This window comes from Andrographis paniculata, unplaced genomic scaffold, assembly GCF_009805555.1.
Source record: "Andrographis paniculata isolate CXL003 unplaced genomic scaffold, ASM980555v1 Contig45END, whole genome shotgun sequence".
NCBI lineage: Eukaryota > Viridiplantae > Streptophyta > Magnoliopsida > Lamiales > Acanthaceae > Andrographis > Andrographis paniculata.
In genome coordinates this window covers 3,095,505-3,118,257 of record NW_026137579.1, presented here as the reverse complement: position 1 = coordinate 3,118,257, position 22,753 = coordinate 3,095,505, and the positions used below count along the sequence as shown (strand labels likewise).

The following is a 22,753-nucleotide window of genomic DNA, read 5'->3' as shown; positions in this document are numbered from 1 at the left end:
GGGCCTAACGTTACAAACACATGGAGTCCATATTTTATTCAGTAAGTTGGTAAATGAACGTGCCCAAATTAGTAAATGATTAATTGGACACAGCACGTGACTCGCACACCTTCAATTTTCAAATGTAGTTTGGTTTCTTTCCCGGGGATAGGTAAGTGAATAATAGCGCCGAGGCGACCATCACCTTCCCTTAAATTACTTGTTAATACATATTATTTGGCAATCAATTACCTTTTTTATAATCATTATTAAACTTTTCCTTTTTAATACCACATATAAAAAGAGGACAGCCAGATTATGTTCACACAATCTTATCACCAATTCTCAAGAAATCCAGAGGCAAGGCAAGCTTCTTTTTCTTCCCACAACCACCTTCTTCACCAACACATATATTATATATATATGTGTGTGTGTGTGTGCAAAAATAGTAGGCCGACCACCAAGATTTAATTTTTCTGATTTCTTCTGTGGCACCTGCCATTGTTGCTTGAATTAATCCAGTTCGGGATCATGACGAAGAGAGAATTCAAGCCTCTGGGTTTTTCTCTTCTTGTCTTATTTTCGATTCTTCATGTCCTGATCAATGCACAAGAAGTAGGTACGTCGTAACTTAGTTTCATATATGTATGTAATAAAATGGCAGTTTATCTTCAATTCCTCTTCCTCTGAATTTTCAGAGAACGAAAGGGAGTTTGAGTACGCGGAAAAAAGTGAGAAGGGGCCGAGTAAGTGGGGGAAGATGAAGAAGGAATGGAGCGCATGCAATCAGGGCAAAATGCAGTCCCCAATAGATTTGACCAATCGGAGAATCCCAGGATTATGGCTGTCCGATTCCCACAACAAAGATCTGAGAAATTACACTTACAGACCTTCCAATGCAACTCTCACTAATCGAGGTCACGACATACAAGTAAGTGTCTCTATTTGATCTGTGACTGAGTGGCGACTGGGATTGAATTCAAAATTCAAATGACTGAATATGGCGGCGGCGGCGGCGGTGGCGTTGCAGATCCGGTGGTCCGGCGACGGCGGTTCATTGGCCATCAACACAACAGAGTACCGTCTCCGGTACGCGCACTGGCACGCGCCGTCGGAGCACACCATCAATGGCAGAAGGTACGATTTGGAGCTGCATTTGGTGCACTTGACCCCTGCCGGCAATAAGATTGCAGTTGTCGGAGTTTTGTACAAGATCGGCAAACCCGACCTCTTTCTCTCCAAGGTTGTAATATTTAAATCTCAACAGCCAACAACAACAGTGTTATTATAATTAATTAATTAATTAAAATTGTTTGTGTGCAGTTAATGTCGAACATATCTTCGATGATCGATAAGAAGGGTGGAGAGAGGAACGTGGGAGTGATTGATCCAAATGTGATCGACATAAGAAGCGATAGGTATTACAGATACATGGGATCACTCACCATCCCTCCTTGCACCGAAGGAGTCGTCTGGACCATCAACAAGAAGGTAATAATAATAATAATAATCACACATCCAAACACAACTTTCTTGTAATAATAGCAATGAATATCTTGGTGAGCTACTTTCAGGTCAAGACTGTTTCAAAGGACCAAGTGAAGTTGCTCAGAGATGCTGTCCACGACGTAAGTTGGGATTTTATATATATATATATATATATATATTATTTCGATCAAATCCATGCCATTCATTCTGATTCTGTTTTGGATAATTTGGCAGTATGCAGAGGCAAATGCAAGGCCATTGCAGCCACACAACAGTCGGGGAGTGTACCTCTACGGACCAGATATTACCAACTGATTTGATCTGTTTATGTACTCTACAGTCTTTGATCACAGTTCGGACAATACAATACAATACAGTTTTTATTATAAAGGAATCATCTTATTCAACAACATTCAAAAGTTATTATTACACAGTGAACCCAAATAATACAACATCACAAGGTAAAAAGTTCGAACACCTGCTGCAGGTAGGAAACTAATCAGCATAGTTTACAACCTAATTGATCAGAGTATGAAAGTAATCAATAGGAACTAATCAGTTGAAGAATAAAGGAACGACGACATTGGTTTCTTCAGGAACTACTGCTATCAGTTAAGGTGAGTGTGTCATCTAACCATCTCTGGTATCCCCGATGTGCACGTTGTATGTCCTCTGGTTTGCCGCGTATTGTAAGATTTGCAGTTTGTGCATTTGTTTGCAAGAATATGGAAGTTCACCTCTGATGTCTCGCCGCAGTCATTGCACAGAATCCAGACCTAATACAAGAAGAATTAAGGATGTTATGTTCAAAGATTTCAATCAGATCATCTTATGCCAATTTGTCTTACCATTTTATTTTGGTAGATTTGGGGCATTGGTGTTGCAGCAATCTGAAATTTAGACAAACAGAAGAGAATTAACATTAATCGACGCAAATAAAAGAAAATACCATTAGCTAGCTAGCTAGCTATGTGTACCTCTTGATCGAGGCGTTCCCAGACAGGGGTCATGTCGCAATACGACTTTAAGCAAACCGGGCACGAATACCTGCGCCGCATGAATTTAACTATCAGCTCACAAGCCAAATTACACAGAACTAAATAGAGAAACCAATAGAGTTCTTACTGGAAATGGCGTTCCATGTCCTTAACACAGTCGAGATGTATAGTGTGTCCACATGGAAGCACCGTGGTGTCTCTAGGTGTGTCGAAAAGATACTGTGTATGGAGTTGTAAGAGTTCAAAATTAGGTCTCCGGTTCAAAACAAACATATGAAAATGATGTCTTATCGCCAGACATCTATACCTCAAAACAAATAGGGCAGTTGTGATGCATTGCTCTCTCCACACAGACATGGGAATCCTTCAACAAATTCGAATAGCAGCATCCTGAAAACACAAGAAACATCGTTTCAATTTATTGGTTTCTAACATCAAGAATGTTGTTACAGCCTTCATTCATGATTATAGTGTCGCCTACCGCATTTATCACAGTGGAAGAAGTTTTGTTTTCCACCAGTTCTGTCACCAGAGAAGAGCACACAAGATTAGATATTAAAGGCACCAGAAAAATGCCAAAAGGGAATCAATGGCTGGAAAAGAAGAGACTCGATATAAGATAATGTGGTCCATTTGTGGTTTAGAATACAACATCTTTCTATACAGACAAAACGCTGATGGCGATTACATTTTTAGGACTAACTGTAATGGAAACATTAAAGCAAGGTAAAAATGGTTACCTGCAGATTCCACACTTATCGCAGTGATAATGATTCTTTGACACCTTTAAGATAACAATCAATGGTGTTTTAAGCATAGGTGGTGTATTATAGACAGCAGATGATGGAATTCTTCGATAACCAATGAAGAAAGCTTACATCATCATCAAAGAATTTGCACTTTGAGCAGTAGTAATTTCCAAAACAAGATCCACAATTGATGCATGTTTGTTGAACCTACAAGTTGAATTATCAAACTTAGACATTTCAAGAGTTATGTTTGGATAATCCCAACTCTGTCCTAAAATCATATGGACTCACATCTTGCTCTGTCTCGCACAGCGAGCAGATGATTCTTTTCAATTCGTGCCGCGGAATATCATGGCGATCGAGTGCATCAACCTCCAAAGAATTCTGCTTAATTATGAATGACATATGAGTCAGCACCAGTACGATGAATCTAACAAGAAAAACACCAAAGTGCTCAATATGGCTGTAATAAAAAGACTGCACCTTTGCATCGTTGTGGCAGTGCCTGCAATCGAATATCTCATTGCAACAGGGTGCTACAATCTTGCACCTCCTTTGATAGTGTGAGCACCTGAAATTTTGTGAACAATTAACCATTACAAATCCTTCAATCACATGGATTTCACTTGAATTGAAACAGACAAACAGAAGCATTAATAGATTTACCCATATTTCGCAGAGTCCATCTTCATCGTAAACTCATCATTTGTAGGGGTGCAAGAAATAGTCTGCTGCTTCAAACCACCACCCATTTTGTTTTAGGTTAACTTAGAGATTTCAAGATTCACCTGCAGCAAATCATCCATCCATGAATAAAAAAACCACCAAACCAAACTGCAAGAAACGCCTTCTACAATGGGACACAGCCGACAATTGATTTCTCATAAAAAGAAAGCATTTTTTTAATCGACAAAGGGGGTTTCTCAGTCATTATAGTTTTCCCATTATTCATTCTTCAGGCTTTACAAACAGTCGCCCATAAAAATGAAAGGGGTGGGGTGTGATTAGCACAAAATACGGCGGGGATATATACATACAGAAAAAATTAAAGCAACGTCGTGTCGCGCGTTGTGGGAGCTTCTTGGTGAAGAATGGAGAAGTGTGTGCTTGGGAGTGGGGAAGGGGAAGCATTAATATAGTTGCAGAAGGGGAAGGGTAGTTCCTGGAAGTGAAAACAAGTCGACCGTCCAGAGTGTCCAGACACCCTTTCGAGTGGTCCTATGATGTTGCCAACATAAGATACATTGCAACGCTGTATCCGATCCTCAGCTTTATCATCATCTCTTCGGATTGTAAAGTGCGAAAAGCTTTTTACACTTTTATCTTCGATTCTTCTCCGCGTAAAATTCACAATAACTAATAAACCATAAACCAGAGGGTGTTATTATAATTTATAAAAATGGAAGTTTTCTGGTTAAAACACTCTTGACTGACTGTGAATAGGAGGGAAAAAATAAAAAAATAAAAGAAACAAAGAAGAAAGAAGAAGATAAAGACAAGGGAGGATTTGGAAAGCATAAAGGACAAAAGAAATGGATAAAAACTGAAGATTTGCTGACGAGGATCGGGACCCATCATGACATGACAACTGTAGGGGTTACGTACCGTAGATGGAAGCAATCTGCTGGTGATGGTGGATTTACAAGGCTGTGGCTATTCTCCTTCTCTTCTCTTCGTCGTTGAAAAATCATCAGTCCGAGTCAAAAAACTTACAAGAATCTCTAACCATCGACAAAAACATAAAAACCATAAAGATCTGTCAAACGTACAAGACATAAGGGATAAGAAGGCACTAGAACCATCGCTCTCCAAGAGATGGAGTGTAAGATTTGTGTTTGGATTTCGGGGTGACTGAGGCTTCGATTTTGGCTTCTTATTACCCCATCACTCATCATTATCCGTCTATCCATCTAACTAATTTAAAGTGGGTTTTATTACAAAAACAATAGCAGTCAGAGACCGTTGATCAGTTGCCTTTAATTTGTCTGTATCTCTGTCGTCCGGTCCTTGTAAGAAACGGCGTCGTATCTACATGAAGTTAGAAGCTTCAAATTCAAAATTCAATGGAGGAATCCACAGACTGCAGCTGGTAAGGTTAGCGTAATCTGTAAAAATCTAGATGGAATATCTAGTCAGATATTTTTCTTTACGAATCATCAGTGCCCTTTTCGCCCAAAAGGATGTGATGATCATCGGCAGGCAGTCGTTCATCATCTGATCCAATTTTTTCTTCAATTCAAAGGATTGATTCTCTATCCATCCACACTATCCAGGGAGATTATTCTACAGCTTGATCCCAACAGCATGGACAATCACAAACAACAGCAGACGACATCCAGTCCACATCACTGGTTTATTTTTAACCAGCAGGATGAAAAGCTTTGATTAAAGAGGGGGATATGACATATGATGTGATTTTCTAACAAAACAAAAATATTCTCTCATCATTCCATGTACTGTAAGTGACCGTTGGATTAGTTGATCTTGCGAACAAGATATAGTTCACACTTGACAGCCCATTAAAGACTGGGCTACGTTACGATTTTCCGTTTTGGGCCCCAACAAACTTTGTCACGAAGCCCATTATACAAATAATGACTCTTTCAACAGCTCATTGGGAGTCAACTGAGCGTGGATGAATAAGACAAGGAGCGTGGAGGACGTGGGGCAATAATTGAATCTAATGTTGCTTCTCTCTCTATAATAGTATAAATTAAAAAATAAAATAGTTGGTCACCAGAAAATAAAATACCATGATCATTTTATTTACCTATTGATCTACAAAGGTAGGTATTAATTTAGAGTTACTTTGTACCTAGGATCCCACTGTATGTTTAATATTTATATGTGTAAGAGGAGTTAATAATCAAGTTTAAAAAGAAAAGAATTGCAAGAAACGAATGTCGAAAAACAACACTGACGACGAAGTCCACCCATTAAGCAAAGTGTTGCGTGCCACCTTGTTCATTTAATTATATATATATATATATATATATAATGTTGTGTACAACCTACTGTATCTTTTCTTCTCGAAATCGATGAATTCATTCTCAAACATACTACTACTATATAATATGTAAATTCTCTACGTACTACGCATAACTATACAATTTTTAATTTTAAAAAATGAAATACATTGGTATATATGTGTGTCGATGGTGGTGGCAACAGTACATATACATTTTGTTACAAATATTTAATAATTAAAATTATTTGGCAATTACGTGCTCTCGTATATGATATGCGTACAGTCCACCCATACGCCAAGAATCTTCCTTCTACAGAGCTACCTAGCCGTTTCTTTCATTAATATATACACACACACACACAAAATTATTGATGACAGCTTTCTCTGGAAAGATCCTGTACTGGAATCTATCATACAGACTAATTCTGGATGAGTGGAGTAATGTAATGTAATGTAATGGCGTTGGTATTCAATTCGAATATATTTGCATATATGGGGATGAGAGAATGAATTAATTAGAGTGAACGTGCTATGATTCCCATGCACTTAATTACTACTACTACTACTATTTTCTTTACCAACTCTCTCCAATCATTGGGATGAACGAACATTAACACAACTAACAGCTAAGCTAAGATCATAAATTTTTGGGGGACGAGTCGACTACTACTACTAGTACTGCTACTACTACTTGTTGTAATCTGAAAAAATCTAATCCACTTCATTCATTCAGTAGATAAGTAATTAATTGATTATAAAATGAATAGAAGGAGAGTGAATCTGCATGCTACGAATTAATAAATGAAGAATGGAAGTAGTGGGGGGAGGTGAAGAAGCAGGCAAGCAAGATCAGATCACAATATAATTCCCTCCCTCTGTGGCGCCAGCCTTGCATTGCACCACTTCTTCAATCCAATCCAATATATAAGAAATTGGAAATTGGGATTGGTGATGTCGTTTCCCTAAAGTCATTGAGTTTGCTTCCAAGCTAACCGATTCTTCTCCTCACACTCACTGCATATATACATATACATATATATACATACATATATATATATATAGTCAAGTCCTTCGCCATACCCACCGCCCGCCGCCTGCTCTACCTCTTACTTCCATTATTATATATATATATATATATCTCTGTGGAGTATATGTGCAATAGTGTTGGTTGTTTGGGTTGGGAATCCCACTTGCTCAAGTTTCCATTCCTACTTTTAAGTAGCCACTAACTACACCACAAATTCGTTCTTGGGTGGGTTCCTGTTACAATTACATTTACGTTTACAAAGCTTAGTTAGCTGCAAGTCTGCAACCAATATTTTTTCTAGGAATTGAAAGAGAATGGAAGCTCGGGAGGAAGCCGTCGTCGTTGTCAACAAAGGAAAGCGGAGCAAGAGGCCACGATCTCTGTCTCCGTTGCTGCTTCCTGTAAACATGGCCGGCGGTGGTGGTGGATTCAGTGACGTTTCTGGAAGTTCTGATCCCGTGTTGACTCCGTCGTCTTGTAATTTGGGGGAGATTACAGATGAGGATCTGGAGGAAGACATGGCCAATTGCTTGATCCTTTTAGCGAGGGGACATGGGCATTGTCCAACGACGTCGTCCCCACCGCCACTGCAGCCTGTTGAGGTTTACAGGTGCAAAACGTGCAGCAAAAGCTTCCCTTCCTTTCAAGCCCTCGGCGGTCACCGGGCCAGCCACAGGAAGCCGATTAAGCCGCCGGCAGCCGTACTCGAGGTTGAGGAAAAGAAGCCATTGATTGTCGATCAGAGTTATAAGAAATCATCAGACAATTTCCGATCAATCCTTGACGAAAGCACCACCACTCTTTCACTCCAAATCTCGACCCGATCATCAGGCGGCGGCGGTCAATCGAACAAGCCAAGGGTTCATGAATGCTCCATCTGCGGCGCTGAATTCGCGTCCGGCCAGGCCTTGGGCGGCCACATGCGGCGTCACAGGCCAATCCCGGCGGCGAGCGACGATCAATCGCGAGAATCGAAGAGGCCGAAGAGTGCATTATCGTTGGATCTCAATCAACCCGCTCCGGAAGAGGATCGCCTGGAATCCAAACTTCCATATACACCAAAAGAACAAGTGATCGTCTTCTCCGCCTCGTCTCTGGTTGACTGCCACAATTAGCGGCTACACCTTCAACATTAATATTAATATTATATTCTTGTATGAATTTATTGTTTTTACCCAGTTCACCAAGACAATTGTGAACAATTCATTTACATTATTCATTTTTCTCATCATACAATTCATAATTCTATTCATACTGTAATACAAGATTTGAATGTTGTTAATTTTGTATGTCCATAGTCCATTCTTATTAAATTACTTATTGCATCATTAACTCTGTGTTCTTTTACTGTATCATCATCCTCATCGTCGTCACTAGTCACTACCACAACCAGAAATGTTAAATTAAGGGTTGATTGTGTGTCCCCATTCACAAGACACAGACAGACATTAATGGATGGATAGTGCAACCTGGCAGGGCAGCCAGGCAGGCAGGCAAACATTAGTATTAATTTATATTGACCTGACTAAAAGTGTAAAACCCAACCCTCCTTTTCTAGACAAGATTTAACTCTCAATTAATATTATATATATATATGTATGTATGTGCATTGTTTTGATGAAGAGCAGCTTGCAGGTAGCAGCATGTGGTCACTTAATTATTCCATTGAATGTGTTGCTTAATTACATGCATCATGTATCGATCCTATGCTATGAATCATGAATTACAGTGATAATGGAGAGAAGTCTCATTAGAATGAATGATTGCAGAGGAGGAGGAACACAATCCATGTTTTGTGGCTACACTACACTAGGGATGATGGAATCACACTCACTCTCCCTCTCACTCTCACACAGTTCAGCAGAGGGAGAGGGAAAGGGAGAAATATATATATTATAATAATGTGGCTGTGGCTGTGAGTGAGTTGTTTGCAAAACAAAAGTGTAGATTGTTTATGGCTTGGACACTGCGGTGGTCACTTGTAAAAGGGGAAGATGCACATGCTTCCTGTTCTCTCTCTCTCCCTTTCTTTTCTTTCTGTTTCTCTGTGTCCATTTCACTCTCTCTCTCTCTCTCATATACATACATATATATATATATATATAAATATACACCTGTGCATGTGTATCGTCATCGTCTTTAATGATTGCTGCATTTTAAAGTGGCAGTATTAATTGACACTGTTTGTTTGTTACATGAAAATCGGATCGGAACACCATACACACACACTCACACACACACATACATATATATATATATATTTTGTGCAAGTTGAATCTCATATGCATGGAATTCAGATGGAAATTTGTTTGTCTCAGTAAGTGATTGAGCCATCATCACAAGTAAATTTTTATTATGTTTCCTTTCATTATTTATTTATTATTTCAATTTTCTGGGTTTGACTTGTAAGCTTGAGTACTTCAACTAACTGTCCACTTGCAACTCTGTTTTCATTGAATTAGGTTTTACCGGGTAAAAATATAGCGGTTATGTCAATTATTCTACGGAAATTGGTTATAATTAACATTTCAATGTCAACTGTATTTAATAAATGCAACTTTTTACTTTTCATTCTAGCAATTGGATCTAATATAAGTTTTCTATTTATAGTCGAGTACATTGGTAAGACCTCAATTCAATTTTTAATTAGCCACGCGTATCGTATATGTAGTTGTAATTTTATATTCTTAACTCTTTTCTTCTTCATATTATTTTAAATATACATATTTATGAAGGATCAACAGTTGTATTTAATAGCAAATTCAGGAAACGAGATGATACACTGCATGACACTGTAAATATAAAGGCAATAGTAAATTGGATAATTACCGTAGTTCGTTCAGGTGGATTCTCAACAGAATTGTAGAGATCACAACACCAAACTGGGGGCTGGTAAATTTAATTACAGGGCCTTCCGTGTCGGATCTGATCGGATAATTCCATCACCACTGGGGAAAGGATACAAACTATCATTTACATAAATGCCAACACCAATTAAATATGTCGATCGATGGATTGAAGTTCAATCTACGAGCAACAGCCGCCACCGGAGGGTGTTTGCTGCTCTTGCTTCTGTTTCAAGATGTTTCTCTTGACGACTGTTGAACCTTCTTCCAGCAGTCTTGGAACCTCCATTATCTGGGGAGAAATGGATGTTCATGTTTAATCCGAAACACAAAAATTGTTGGAGACAATCGATGAGATGGATAGTAGCACAGCCAAGTACCTTTAAGGAGAGCTCTTTAAAACATAGCTCCACATTTTCACAAGTTTTAGCACTACATTCGAAGAATAGAAATCCAAGCTCTTTCGCCAGGGTCATCCCTTCTTCTCGGCTCACAACTCGTTCGGATTCCTGAAATGGCAGCCTCAGTCGAAATATATTAGACAGTTTGAAAATTTCTAAGCCCAATGGTTATTGCATTTCTCCTAATTGTATGTGACCGTCATTGTGCGGCATGTGATACATACAAGCATTAAACAAGACAAGCAAAAGGTGATAAGGAGCTAACTCTATCGACTTTGTTTCCAACGAGCATCTTGATGCAATCCTGATTTGTGGAGTATAGCTCCAACTCTTTCTCCCACACATCAGATAAGTTGGTAAACGTATCTCTCCTTGTTACATCATAGACTACAATACATATAGAAGGTTAATGTCATGTTATACATACCACAAGATGCTAAATTCGTAAAAATACCAATCCAGACACATAATAATGTCCATATTCCAGGAAAAAAACAGATAATTTTATTTTTTTCATGTCATTGCCTATTTTCTTCGGTTGTTTTTCTGAAAGTTTGTTATAGCATATGTATTGTAGAATAATTATCATTATCAGTTTTCAATCAAATTTCTGCATGCTTCTCTTGAGTAGGTTGCCTAAAATATTGAAATCAAGATCCTGATGTCTATACATTGACTCGTGTACCCGTCGACAGCGTGTAGCAGATAAGTGGCTAGAAATTGTGAGAAGATTTGGCAAAAGATGAAGTCAGTACTCTTGATACTTACAGGTCTGAGAAACAAAATAATAAGTCACAGCGAGATTGCTTTTGCTTTTGTCCATTAGTAAAACAATATCAAGAGGTTGTGTGATGATCATGGAAGGTTGAAATCAACACACACAAAAATAAGATGAGAAGGGAGCATTTGATGGAATCGACGAGAAACAGTGGTTCATTCATGGCTTACCAAGAATGATCCCTTGTGCACCTCTGTAATATGAACTCGTTAATGTCCTGAACCGTTCTTGTCCAGCTGCAAATGGCATAGGACACTCATGTTAGAAATGGAAATCACCAAAGCATAGCACCACTTGTTTTGATCAGGAATGGGAACAGAATCACTTGATTTCTAGTTCAAGAGCGACAAAGAAATGACACCAATAGCAAGGAATTTCTTACCTGTGTCCCATATTGTTAGCTTCAACCTTTTACCTCCAACTGTGAGAAACTTGATCTTAAAATCAACACCTAATTTAATGGAAGGAATGCAAAGAACAATCATTCCTTTTCAGGTAAATCTTTTAGAAATTTGGATGTTTTGTACATCCAATATTTACTACAAGTACGAATACAATAAGAACTAAAGTTGTATCTTCAAACTTCAGTGAAAATAGCACTGACTAACTCAATAACATCCACAGTTACCTAATCAACATTTCATTACTTTAGCCATAGGCAGGCCTTGTTTCATTTTCTGAGACAAATTACAGTTATAATGCCCTGCCTTGATAACACCATGTGTTTTGGATTTGTTTAGGTTCAATACACACTCAGCCACTCAGATATTCATTTGGATTTGTTTATCATTGAGATAGATATTTCTAATCGAGGATTGCAGCTAATGAATCAAAACAACAAAGCTAAAAGTTCAAATTTTAATAAAGCAAAGATAATGACTAGAATATACTAGCATAGCTAAAGAATAAGAAAAAGGCTAAAATGCTGCATGTGAGACTTGCTGTAAGCCACATGATCACAACATTTTACTTATTTGAATCCACCAGAGAGCAGGAACCACCAGGAGCATACAAACAAAATAGCTTCAAAACCTAACTATCTAATTACAATGAGTTAAGGAACAAGTACTTGAATAACAAGAATTCCTGTTTGCCCTCAAATCACAGAGTAAAAAATCAGTCCAATGAAAGTTATTGAGCACCAAAACCCACACAAACAACTAAAAACAAAGAACAAATCCAATCCAGGCTCAAAACCTGTACCCAATTGAATAGCAATCGATTCCAGCCAACATATAAATGTACCAGAAGATCAAGACCTCAATCAGATATCACTATTGGCACAAGCTGAAGAAGGAACCACAAATTCCGCAACATTGAACATCACAAACAGACAAAATCGGAGATATACCATACCAATAGTGGGTGAAAGATCGTCAACTGCGCTGGAAATGAAGCTGATGAGCAAGCTACTCTTGCCGACAGCGGAATCTCCGATGAGCAAGATCTTGAACGACAGATCGTAGTTGCTCTGCCCCTGACCTGAAGTCCCCATCCAAATATGTTAAAAACTTTCTCTTTCTAGAAAAAAAAATCAACACAACTCCTCTTAAATCCCTCACTATGCCTTTCCTATATCCTGCCCCAACAACTACAACAGTGACGATGTGCAATCAGTAAGAGAGAGAAACAGCTCTAAAACACAAGCAGATAAAACCTTTTACGCCATCACTCACTCAGTCCCTCTCTCTCTCTCCCCCTCTTTCCAACCGGCACTGCGTTATTCGTTATGTATAGAGAGAGAAAGCCGAAGGTGAACGGTTAGCAGAGGACAACGTTATTCCTTTCCTTTTCTTACATGCTCAGACTCAGATGCGATTCCGTTTTTGCGCGAAAGGGAAATTCCCTTCCCTTTGACGGTGACCGTTACTAGAGCACGTGGCATGCTTGTAAATAAAGGCAAATACAGGGTTGATGTATTTGGCACCGCATGGATGATGATGGGTTGGTGGGCCTTCTACCAATTGTGCTGTTGGCTTTGATGGGCCCGTTCTGTCTAACGGGGCCCAAATATGGCCCAGGAACTTGTTCTGATGTACTTAGCTAACTAATTAATTAATTTTATAATAATAAAAACCTAATTAAATTTGATTATTAACAAATTAACTAGTCTATCAAGTGGATTTTGTCACAATTGTCCATATTACTCGATGACATCGTCTTATTAGTATATAGTAATATGCAATGTGGGTTCCTCATCGTATAACATATTTGTGTCGCCAGTTTGTGCAAGGAACTTTAGCTATAATAATAATAATAATGATAATAGTAATAAACAATATTGGTAGGGCATCCAATCAAGTACCCAAATTTTTAACAGAAGAATCTGGGGCAAGAATAAAGGTAATGAACAAATTGACAATTTTTTTAGTACTCAACAACGGAGGAGAAAGAAAGGCAAGGCAAGATATAATTGAATAGACATTATTTAAGGAAGACTAATAATAAATTATGAAGTGGATATGAAATCCATTACTAAGAAATAGAACAGGGGAAAAGCCTCCACAAGATTATATGGGGTTAAGAGTGAATACAAGAAAGTAGTAATAATAATGGTGCTTGGATCTCTTTAAATGGAATGCAAGTCTGTATCACCATCAGCAACTCCATTTTACTGTGACAAGCCACCTGAAATGCATTGCTTAGCTTGTATAAGAATTTGAATTGAGTGGGGCTTGTCTAGAGCTTTCCATGTTTCTGTTGAGACAATTTACAATGTGAGTGATGAAACATTGAGTTACATAGAGATGTCAACCATTCCAATACCAATAAACACCAAACATATAGGACACATCAAAAAAGATTTAAAAAGTCTAAGCACAATGGCAAAAGCAAGATGACTTTAATATGAATGTGATTGTATATGTTGCTAGAATCTTGCTCGTACATAGGAAAGATAAGCTTGTTCTACTTGACTACTTCGCATACATACATTCACTAGAATGATACATCTTTATTTGCATGGGAATAAACCAAAATCCATCTAATTTTTTTATGAGAGGGTATGTGGATAGTGATAACTTCCTTATTAATAAATTAGGTATCAAAAAAGGGTCACTGTTGCCTTTTCACAAAGCACACTCCTCATGATGCAATCTCATTCTCACCGATGCAAGATTCACAAATAATAAAAACTAGTAAGAGGAGCAGACTAACCATGAAATGGACTTGTATCAAGCTGTAGAAAGATTTGACGGCGACTAAGAACTTGAATTCTTCTCATCATCAACTTTAGTGTCCTCTTTTGCTTCAACCTTGTCTTCTTTTACCTCTGTCATAACATGTCCTGTCATTGGATCAACAGGTCGCATATCCCGTGGACCCCCTTTCCGTCCCATTGCCATCATAGGCGGTGGAGGTAACAACCCTGCTCGGAAGAGAAGGCGCTGAACTGGTTCTGAGGGTTGTGCGCCAACAGAGAGCCAATACCTGTATAGGCATTTGAGAATTCAGAAGATAGAGGATTTGTATTGCATTATAGATGAATCAAGTTCTAGATGGGCAAGGGCAATATGAATAAAGATTGGGCGTGGGTTATCTAGTGGCACTTGAGACAACTCAGTGGAACACAAGATTCAAAGGATTATCAATCAACAACAACAACCATCTTACAAATATTCATTCATTAGCACAGTTTATGAAGGGAACATAGATATGGGGGACATGAATTTGAAAAATCAATCTCTTTCAGACATGTCTTTCAACACAGAGGATTCAAAATTGCGAAAATTAAGAGAACTATAGGAATTATTCATGCACTACCACAATCTAAAGTACAAGTTTAACATGGTTCCATGATTGTTACACACATTAGCACAACATAATTTCCATATAGGGGAAATTCCCCTCCTTGATTCTCAAAGGACACTATGTAATATACTCCATTAAGTTCACAAAATCAAGTTAACATCTGTGCAGTTCGATATTGCTTCTGGATAGCAAATGATATCAAATCCAACATAAAATTGAAGTGTAGAAAGATTCGATTTCCAAGAGAAACGTGAAACTTGAAATGAAAAAAAACAAAAATTCGGGCGAGAATTTTATGTAACTTACTTCACTCTTTCAAAATTAACACCCATTCTTTTACCACCGTCCTGACCTGCGTAATTTATTAAATACATTGACATTAATCAGCAGTCGGTCGCGAAAAGTAAATTTGCAGCTCATAGTTGTAATCCGAGAGAAATTTAATCCGAAATGCGGATGGATTCGAAATACAAGCTCCGATTCGTTGCTGCCACTAGACCTTGGCCGTTACAAATCATTCTTAAATACAAGCTCCGATTCGTTGCTGCCACTAGACCTTGGCCGTTACAAATCATTCTTAAGTAGTAAAAAACTAAACAATAGTGAATTTGATGAGAATTATACCAGGAAGAGGATTGTAGTAGCCCAGAACTTCCAAATGCTTGCCATCTCTTGGGGATCGGCTATCCGCCGCCATAACTCTGTAGAACGGCTTGTTCCGACATCCAAACCTCGAAAGCCGCAAACGTACCACCATTCTTCCGTCCCTCTGCACAAAAAACGAGTATGAAAATGGAGCCCGGCGTTTGCAGAATCAGCGACAAACGAAGACGATGGGTGACCAAGGGTTTTTGGCTGGGTTCTGAAATTAAAAGAAAACGACGCCGTATCGATTAAATTAATAAACTATTGGGCTGAATCGGCCCATAAGAAAAATGCAAAAGTTCTTAACAACGCTTTGGACTCGAAAAGAGCCCAAAACCCATTCCTATATAAACCCCTGAAACTATTCCAGTTAGTTTATTTTCGGCGTTGTTGCTCTGTGCGAAGATAACCGGTGCAGCTGCAATGGACCGAGAGTGGGGTTCGAAGCCTGGAAGTGGAGGCGCTGCCTCAGCTCAGAATGAAGCCATCGACCGCCGCGAACGGCTGAGGCGGCTTGCACTGGAAACAATCGATTTAGCTAAGGATCCCTATTTCATGCGCAACCATTTGGGAAGGTAAAACCCTAGAATTGCATCGCTGGTTTCCTTGCTGGTTATCCTTTGATTCATTTTACTATTTATTTATATTTTACATATTTGGAAGGGTATTGGGGTCTGTGAAGCTTAATTCGAATAATGACTGATTTGCAGCTACGAGTGTAAGCTCTGTTTGACATTGCACAATAATGAGGGGAATTACTTGGCGCACACACAGGGAAAACGCCATCAGACTAACTTGGCTAAGCGAGCGGCTCGTGAAGCTAAAGAAGCTCCTGCACAGCCACAGCCTCATAAGCGCAAAGTTAATCTTAAGAAAATTGGTAACTACTCGATCCAATTTAGTTTGATGATGAAATAAATCCTCAAGTATTATCATTGATTCATTGTAGGTTTGCATTGCTTTTTTTTTTTTTTTTGGTAATACATTATGACCGAAATTCTCTGGTACAAAAGAAATGATGTCTTGTAGTTTGTATTGTTCTGATGAATTCAATGTGCTAGACTATTTTTAAACCATGTTTAAGTGAGTGAGAAAAAATTAATAAAATGGTTTTGTTGATTGTGCTGGTTCCCATGTAAAGTTGCTTCAGGGATTTGTCTTTAGAATGCATCAATTTACTTCCCATTTGGAAAATAGAACTCAGGATTCATTATAAGGAAGCTTAATTCCTTACAGTGTGCAATTCATAACCTTTCAATTTTCTCTGTATAATGCTTCTTGCTTTTAAATTAAAGAAATTCCTATATTCAAGCCTAAGTTTTGTGTGTGTGCAGTTAAAATTGGCAGACCTGGATACCGTGTGACTAAGCAATTTGATGCAGAGACCAAACAAAGGTCACTACTTTTCCAGGTATACACTCAACTCCGTTAATGCATCTAAACATTCTAAATGTTATGAAGTCTTATTGGTGTTCCTCCACTTTGGAAATTTTGTAGGCTTCACTGATCACAAGCTCTTGAGAACTAGTTCAATATAACGAGCTTGTTTTAGATAGGCTTCAGCCTGGCATCATAACATGATGCAAAATAAAAATTGTACTATCAGATATGATAATAAATGGTGAGCATAGTTGTTCAGCATGGCGCTGTGATTTTGATATGTGCAGTTTCATTCATATCAAGTGCTGGTGCACATATACAAGTTTGCCCATTAGAATGATCTATCTGAGGCTTTGACAGAAAATTAAGGTGTCCTTTTAAAGTGGTTTTTGATGTATTGCATGGAAGACTCCAAGCATTATATTTCATGAATTAATCAGCAAATCATATACATACCCTTTGAACTTCCTAGCTAAAACTGTTCTGTATTTCCTTTTGTTGATTTAGAGCTAAATATAGTTTGGCATTTACTTGTGTTATTTGGTGCTTTAACAGATTGAATATCCGGAGATTGAAGACAATACAAAGCCAAGGCATCGCTTTATGTCATCATTTGAGCAGGTTCTTTACTAAACTTTGGAAGGCATCATGAGTGATTTATGTTGGATTTATTTATTTTATGTTTTCCCTGGCTTGTGATGGGGTTCAAGAATGCACTTTTAACTTACCAATGCCTTTTAAATGCAATATGCAGAGAGTTCAGCCATTTGACAAAAGATACCAATATCTTTTGTTTGCTGCTGAACCGTACGAAATAATATCATTTAAGGTATTTCTTCTGCTCTGCTACTTGTAAGCCTACCTTTTGCCATAATCTTGAATCACCCTCTAATGCAATGTATGACTCTCAGGTTCCGAGTACTGAGATTGATAAATCAACTCCGAAGTTCTTCTCCCACTGGGATCCAGACTCAAAGATGTTCACTGTAAATGCTAGCACACCATTGCCTGCTTTCTTTAAACTTGAAGCTTTCACCCTCTGCACTCGTTTTTTCAGTTTCTTGTGATCTTTGGCATTCAGAATCCTTACTGAAATGACAAAGAATATTTTGTGTGTTTATGAAAATATGCAGTTGCAGTTATATTTCAAGGCAAAGCCACCCGAGGGAAGTAAGCCTCAACCTCCTCCGGCAGCTAATGGGACAACTGCTCCTGGTGCCCCGCCCAGATCTTTGCCTCCTCCTCCTCCACCTCCACAAGGACCACCCCCTCCTGGACCACCACCTACTGGAAATCCACCTAGGCCTCCATCATCAATGCCCGGATCTATACCTCCCCCACCCCCTATGGGTAACGGACCAAGGCCTATGCCTCCAGGTGGAAATTTGCCTGCACCACCACCTCCAGCTGGCAGTGGTGCGATGGCTAATTTTACCCCGGGTGCGCAAATGGGTAGGCCTCCTCCTCAGGGGTTTCCTGGGAGCCAGCAGGGGTTCTACCCACCCCCTCCCCCACCGAATATGGGTTGACTCTTCACTTCCAGAAATAGATGTCTTGAGTATCATGCTACCTTGTTTAAACTATAGAATCTACAAAATGGATGAGTTGGGGTTTGTAGGGGCAAGTGTATGTTTTGGTTGAAATCAACAAGATTTCTTGCTTTTTATCGCTATTTCTGTGTTGGAAGTTGCAGTGACAATTATTATTCTCAAATGAAATGTATTTTTCCTTGATGAACTGGTCATCATATTTGTATTATAGGGTTTGTTAGGTTGTGTCGAAGTTCTAAAAACTATTTTGAATGTAGTATTTTCGATCATTTTAAGAAATAACAAATTATGAGTAATTATATGCGAATCTACATTGCAATGTAGTAACGCGAGGAGAATACTGTTCATGGTAACTACATGGCTGTTAAAGATTTTCATTTTAAAAGGATTTAGTGGTCTGACAACTGTATGAACGGAACGGCTGTGTGCTGCTGCAGCACAAAATTTGAATAAACTATCTATCAAATTTAAACCAAAAGAAACATATAATTGTTACATGCAAACGAGGAAAGTCCATTTATTACTTACCAGAAAACAATTATGTCATGGAACGGTTTGTGGTTATCGATTTGGTTTAATACAACACCAACGTAATTACTTGTATACAGACAGTGAGACAATATATATCCATCCAACCCTGCGCACAGCATAGATCCGAGTCCGACTTAACCTTCCCCAAATAGTTCATACGTACTCACAATCTTACATTACAATGTCTTTTTTCATGGTGATCAAACTTTTGTTGTCTCATCTTTTCATCGCACTCAACATCTATGGTTAATCCCTCCTCCCTCTCTCTCTCTCTCTCTCTCAATGTATCTTTTATTGTGATTTTATTAATTCATTTATTTTTTGATACTGGTGTGTGACGCATATATATATATATACATAAATACAGAGGCACATTCAACTGAATTCACAGTGAAGAATAATTGCGGATACAAAATCTGGGCAGCAACACAAACCGGCACCGGCCCACAGATTCCGACAGGGTTCGAACTGCCGCCAAAGGCTTCGAACACTCTGACCGTTACTCCACCGTGGTCGGGCCGGCTCTGGGCCCGAACCCAATGCTCGGGTCCCTCGGGAGCCCTCGTCTGTAACACCGGAGACTGCACCACCGGAAAAATCGAATGTAACAGCCCTGGCGGTAAGCCGCCGGCGTCCCTCGTGGAGTACACCCTCGCCGGCGCCGATCAGAAGGATTTCTACGACATCAGCCTCGTCGACGGTTTCAACGTGCCGGTGTCCGTTCAGCCCACCGGCCCCAACTGCCCGACGACGAGCTGCTCCAGCAACGTCAACAGCGCCTGCCCCAACGAACTGGCGCTGAGAGGCGACGATGGCGCCGTCATCGGATGCCGAAGCGCCTGCACGGTTTTTCAGCAGCCGCAGTACTGCTGCACCGGCAGCTATGGCAGTCCGACGACGTGCCGGCCGACGAATTACTCGATGATTTTCAAGAAACAGTGCCCGCAGGCTTACAGCTACGCTTACGACGATTCCAGCGGCATCTTCACTTGCCCCACCGGCGGGAATTATGTCATCACTTTTTGCCCTTAATTAATCATTGTCAGCCCTAATTACTTGGAATAATTAAGTGATTACAGTACTTGCTCTTCTGATTGTAGTTTTCTTAAAAAAATTAAAAATCAGGAAAAATCCTGCGGGGACGACGTTGACATTTTCATTGACAATGACACCTCCATGATGTCTTTAATGAGAACAGATACGTTGATATAAGCAGATCCGTGGCTTTCCATTTTACTCACGGCCATCGTCTTCAGCTCCTCCGCCCTGGTTCGCCGGACGCTTCCATCTCCGCCGTCCATCGCCATCAGCGCATCGACGGCGCTTACAACTTGGTCTTTCCTCACAAGAACCCCGACCCTCTCTTCTTCTCCCCACCTGACGGGGAGCTCCACCCCGACTCGTATCCCAATCCCCAGAATCTCCACGATCAGCTTCTCGTTGAGGAACTGTTCTGCAAACATTGGCCAGGTTATCATCGGCACGCCGGAGCAGACCCCTTCGATCGTCGAATTCCAGCCGCAGTGCGTCAGGAAGCCTCCGATCGCCGGATGGGACAGAATCAGGACCTGCGGGGCCCATCCCTTGATCACCAGGCCTCTTCCCGCCACTCTCTCCTCGAACCTTTCTTCCAGCAGCCATTGTTGCAGCTCATCGAACCTGTCTCCTGTCTTTATAACCCAAATGAAGGGATGTTTGGAGTTTTCCAGGCCGAGCCCGAGTTCGATCAGCTGCGCCGGAATCAGGCGGCACTGGCTTCCGAGGCAGGCGTACACCACAGATTTGGGTTTCATGGCGTCGAGCCAATCCAGGCAGTTTCGCTGGTCGATCGAAGCCCTGTTCCCTCTCTCGAATTTATCCAATGCTTCTTTGTTGCAGAGTGAGACAGGGCCGATGCACCAGACCTTCTTCTTGATGGCCTTGCCATACTCCTCGGCGCATCCGCCTTCGAGTTCCGTGAAAGTGTTGACAACGACGCCGTATGCGTTGGATTCAGCCTCTTGCATTTGGTCGCGGATGTCGTCGAGGTCCGGCAAGGCTACAAAGGAGCCCGGGAGCTGGGATCTCTTGATCTTGACGTGGACAGGCAGTCCAGGGATGAGGAAGGGCTCGGAATCGGATTCAACGGTGAGATGAGGCCTGTGGAGCTTGACATTGTGGGAGGTGAGGAGCGAGAAGCAGCACATCCCGTGGAAGACGAGCCTGGGAACTCGAAACTTGGCGGCCATGGCGGAGGTCCAGGAGAGGCACTTGTCGGAAATGATGCAGGTGGGTGGGGGGGAGGTGTGGGTGAGATGTTGCTCGAGGGGGCTCTGGAGCATATCGAGTGCAGTGTAGAATTTTCTGATGAGGTCCCTGGAAGGGACGCTGTCGAGATTCTCGCAGCCTGGTGGGAGGCCGACTTCCTGGGAGGGGAAAGGGATTTCGATGAGGCGGATGTGGAGGCCGGCGGCGACGGCGCGGCGGATGTAAGTGTGGAAGCGGGAGACGTTGTGCGGGGTGGTGACTAAGCTGGCAATAACGCCGTGGTGAGCGAGGAGTTTGGCCATGTCGATCATGGGGATCATGTGGCCCTGAGCCAGGAGTGGAATCAGTACAAAATGGGGCTGCTGCGAATGGGAAGAAGAAGAAGAAGGCATGATGACGATGAGTTGGGGCAACAGGCCCGACCTAAAACCGACCCGACCCGTGAGATGGAGATTAATTGATGAGTTAGGGTGGTGGAGGGAGAGTGATTTAATTTAAAGAGAGGGAGCGTGAATTTTGGACTTGTAAGTGCAACAGCTGCCCTGCTACTACGACTTAGTCTATTGCTCTAGATTATTTTGATCCGGTCGGTCAGTCGGTCGGTCAACCATCGGGGCCACTGGGTTATTACTTACATACATACATACTTGTAGTTGTCTGTCTGTCTGTCTGTCTATGTGCGTGAATTGCATGGAATGAAATATATATATATATATATATAATTAATGTTGCTGTGATTACATTTGCACCCCAATCTCCACGTTCATCATCAATCAATGCACATCAGCTGCAGGTGAGTCTCTATCCACGAGGAACACATGACAGACAGACAGGTGGGAGTAATATATTGATACAATTGATTTAATTTACTGTCAAAATTACAATAACTCTATCTATATATGTAAATAAAGTTTTTATAGTATGTTACGTTTTGAACATATTTTGTATCATTACATCATATATTCTTAAAATGCCTAAAATAGGAACAATGTGTACATGAACTAATTGTTCATTTGTTTAAGATTGGTGGGAGGTGGGAACAGCTAAGTCGGCCAACCCACAACTACTTGAGATCCTTACAACATGTTTAAGCTACCTATAAGAAGATTCCAAGTTCGATGAATAATAATATCCAAAACACCAGACAAACGCCTGAGTAATAATATCTATGAATAACAACTAACAACTGTTGTCATTCAACCACACTATATATCATTGTGCAGTGCTCTTTCTCACACTAATGGAATGCTTAAGCAAGTTGTAGATAAACAAATATTTTCTGACCTAAACTAGTCATCCAACAAGAAGTAAATAAGCAAACAACAGCAGTTCCAGCTCCTGTTAATTTATTTTTCTTTCTTCACACGATTACTTCACAAGCAAATATCAACCAAGTTTAAAGCCTACAAGTGACTG

At 40.2% G+C, this 22,753-nt stretch overlaps 8 protein-coding genes across 10 annotated transcripts; 4 read left to right on the top strand and 4 right to left on the bottom strand.

Moving 5' to 3' along the window:
- Positions 1–450: 450 nt before the first annotated feature.
- LOC127252054 (alpha carbonic anhydrase 7-like) lies at positions 451–1,962 on the top strand. Its single transcript, XM_051276054.1, has 6 exons — positions 451–598; positions 678–910; positions 1,010–1,222; positions 1,303–1,470; positions 1,554–1,607; positions 1,702–1,962. Exons 1-6 carry the CDS (start codon positions 511–513, stop codon positions 1,780–1,782), a joined length of 837 nt encoding a protein of 278 aa, XP_051132011.1. The 5' UTR covers positions 451–510; the 3' UTR covers positions 1,783–1,962.
- On the bottom strand, positions 1,845–4,541 carry LOC127252053 (E3 ubiquitin-protein ligase RZFP34-like). The gene is made up of 12 exons (XM_051276053.1): positions 4,252–4,541; positions 3,881–4,002; positions 3,698–3,785; positions 3,506–3,598; positions 3,344–3,421; positions 3,206–3,249; positions 2,947–2,987; positions 2,773–2,855; positions 2,593–2,684; positions 2,445–2,514; positions 2,316–2,357; positions 1,845–2,243 (listed from the first exon to the last, which is right to left on the bottom strand). Exons 2-12 carry the CDS (start codon positions 3,964–3,966, stop codon positions 2,094–2,096), a joined length of 867 nt encoding a protein of 288 aa, XP_051132010.1. The 5' UTR covers positions 3,967–4,002; positions 4,252–4,541; the 3' UTR covers positions 1,845–2,093.
- A 2,586-nt stretch (positions 4,542–7,127) lies between these two features.
- LOC127251908 (zinc finger protein ZAT5-like) lies at positions 7,128–8,526 on the top strand. The gene has a single exon (XM_051275857.1). The coding sequence runs from the start codon at positions 7,524–7,526 to the stop codon at positions 8,322–8,324; it is 801 nt and encodes a 266-aa protein (XP_051131814.1). The 5' UTR covers positions 7,128–7,523; the 3' UTR covers positions 8,325–8,526.
- Positions 8,527–10,010: 1,484 nt separating this feature from the next.
- LOC127252190 (ras-related protein RABC2a-like) lies at positions 10,011–13,074 on the bottom strand. Of its 2 annotated transcripts, XM_051276262.1 has the most exons (6): positions 12,591–13,071; positions 11,617–11,685; positions 11,405–11,470; positions 10,722–10,843; positions 10,436–10,564; positions 10,011–10,347 (listed from the first exon to the last, which is right to left on the bottom strand). In XM_051276262.1, the coding sequence occupies exons 1-6, from the start codon at positions 12,727–12,729 to the stop codon at positions 10,237–10,239; spliced, it is 636 nt and encodes a 211-aa protein (XP_051132219.1). In that variant the 5' UTR covers positions 12,730–13,071; the 3' UTR covers positions 10,011–10,236. The 2 variants fall into 2 exon arrangements, with proteins under 2 accessions (XP_051132219.1, XP_051132220.1); XM_051276263.1 differs by lacking the exon at positions 11,617–11,685 and having other exon boundaries at positions 12,591–13,074.
- A 570-nt stretch (positions 13,075–13,644) lies between these two features.
- LOC127251355 (30S ribosomal protein S16-2, chloroplastic/mitochondrial) lies at positions 13,645–15,834 on the bottom strand. Of its 2 annotated transcripts, none has more exons than XM_051275014.1 (4): positions 15,609–15,834; positions 15,291–15,336; positions 14,391–14,663; positions 13,645–13,931 (listed from the first exon to the last, which is right to left on the bottom strand). In XM_051275014.1, the coding sequence occupies exons 1-3, from the start codon at positions 15,739–15,741 to the stop codon at positions 14,435–14,437; spliced, it is 408 nt and encodes a 135-aa protein (XP_051130971.1). In that variant the 5' UTR covers positions 15,742–15,834; the 3' UTR covers positions 13,645–13,931; positions 14,391–14,434. The 2 variants fall into 2 exon arrangements, with proteins under 2 accessions (XP_051130971.1, XP_051130972.1); XM_051275015.1 differs by having other exon boundaries at positions 13,645–13,862.
- Positions 15,835–16,008: 174 nt separating this feature from the next.
- Positions 16,009–18,742, top strand: LOC127251775 (uncharacterized). Its single transcript, XM_051275636.1, has 7 exons — positions 16,009–16,204; positions 16,340–16,509; positions 16,964–17,040; positions 17,565–17,630; positions 17,764–17,838; positions 17,921–17,995; positions 18,143–18,742. The coding sequence occupies exons 1-7, from the start codon at positions 16,053–16,055 to the stop codon at positions 18,536–18,538; spliced, it is 1,011 nt and encodes a 336-aa protein (XP_051131593.1). The 5' UTR covers positions 16,009–16,052; the 3' UTR covers positions 18,539–18,742.
- A 501-nt stretch (positions 18,743–19,243) lies between these two features.
- LOC127251776 (thaumatin-like protein 1) lies at positions 19,244–20,122 on the top strand. Its single transcript, XM_051275637.1, has 2 exons — positions 19,244–19,335; positions 19,458–20,122. Exons 1-2 carry the CDS (start codon positions 19,272–19,274, stop codon positions 20,120–20,122), a joined length of 729 nt encoding a protein of 242 aa, XP_051131594.1. The 5' UTR covers positions 19,244–19,271.
- Positions 19,850–21,869, bottom strand: LOC127251774 (UDP-glycosyltransferase 73D1-like). Its single transcript, XM_051275634.1, has one exon. It carries the CDS (start codon positions 21,727–21,729, stop codon positions 20,212–20,214), a length of 1,518 nt encoding a protein of 505 aa, XP_051131591.1. The 5' UTR covers positions 21,730–21,869; the 3' UTR covers positions 19,850–20,211.
- Between the last annotated feature and the right edge of the window lie 884 nt (positions 21,870–22,753).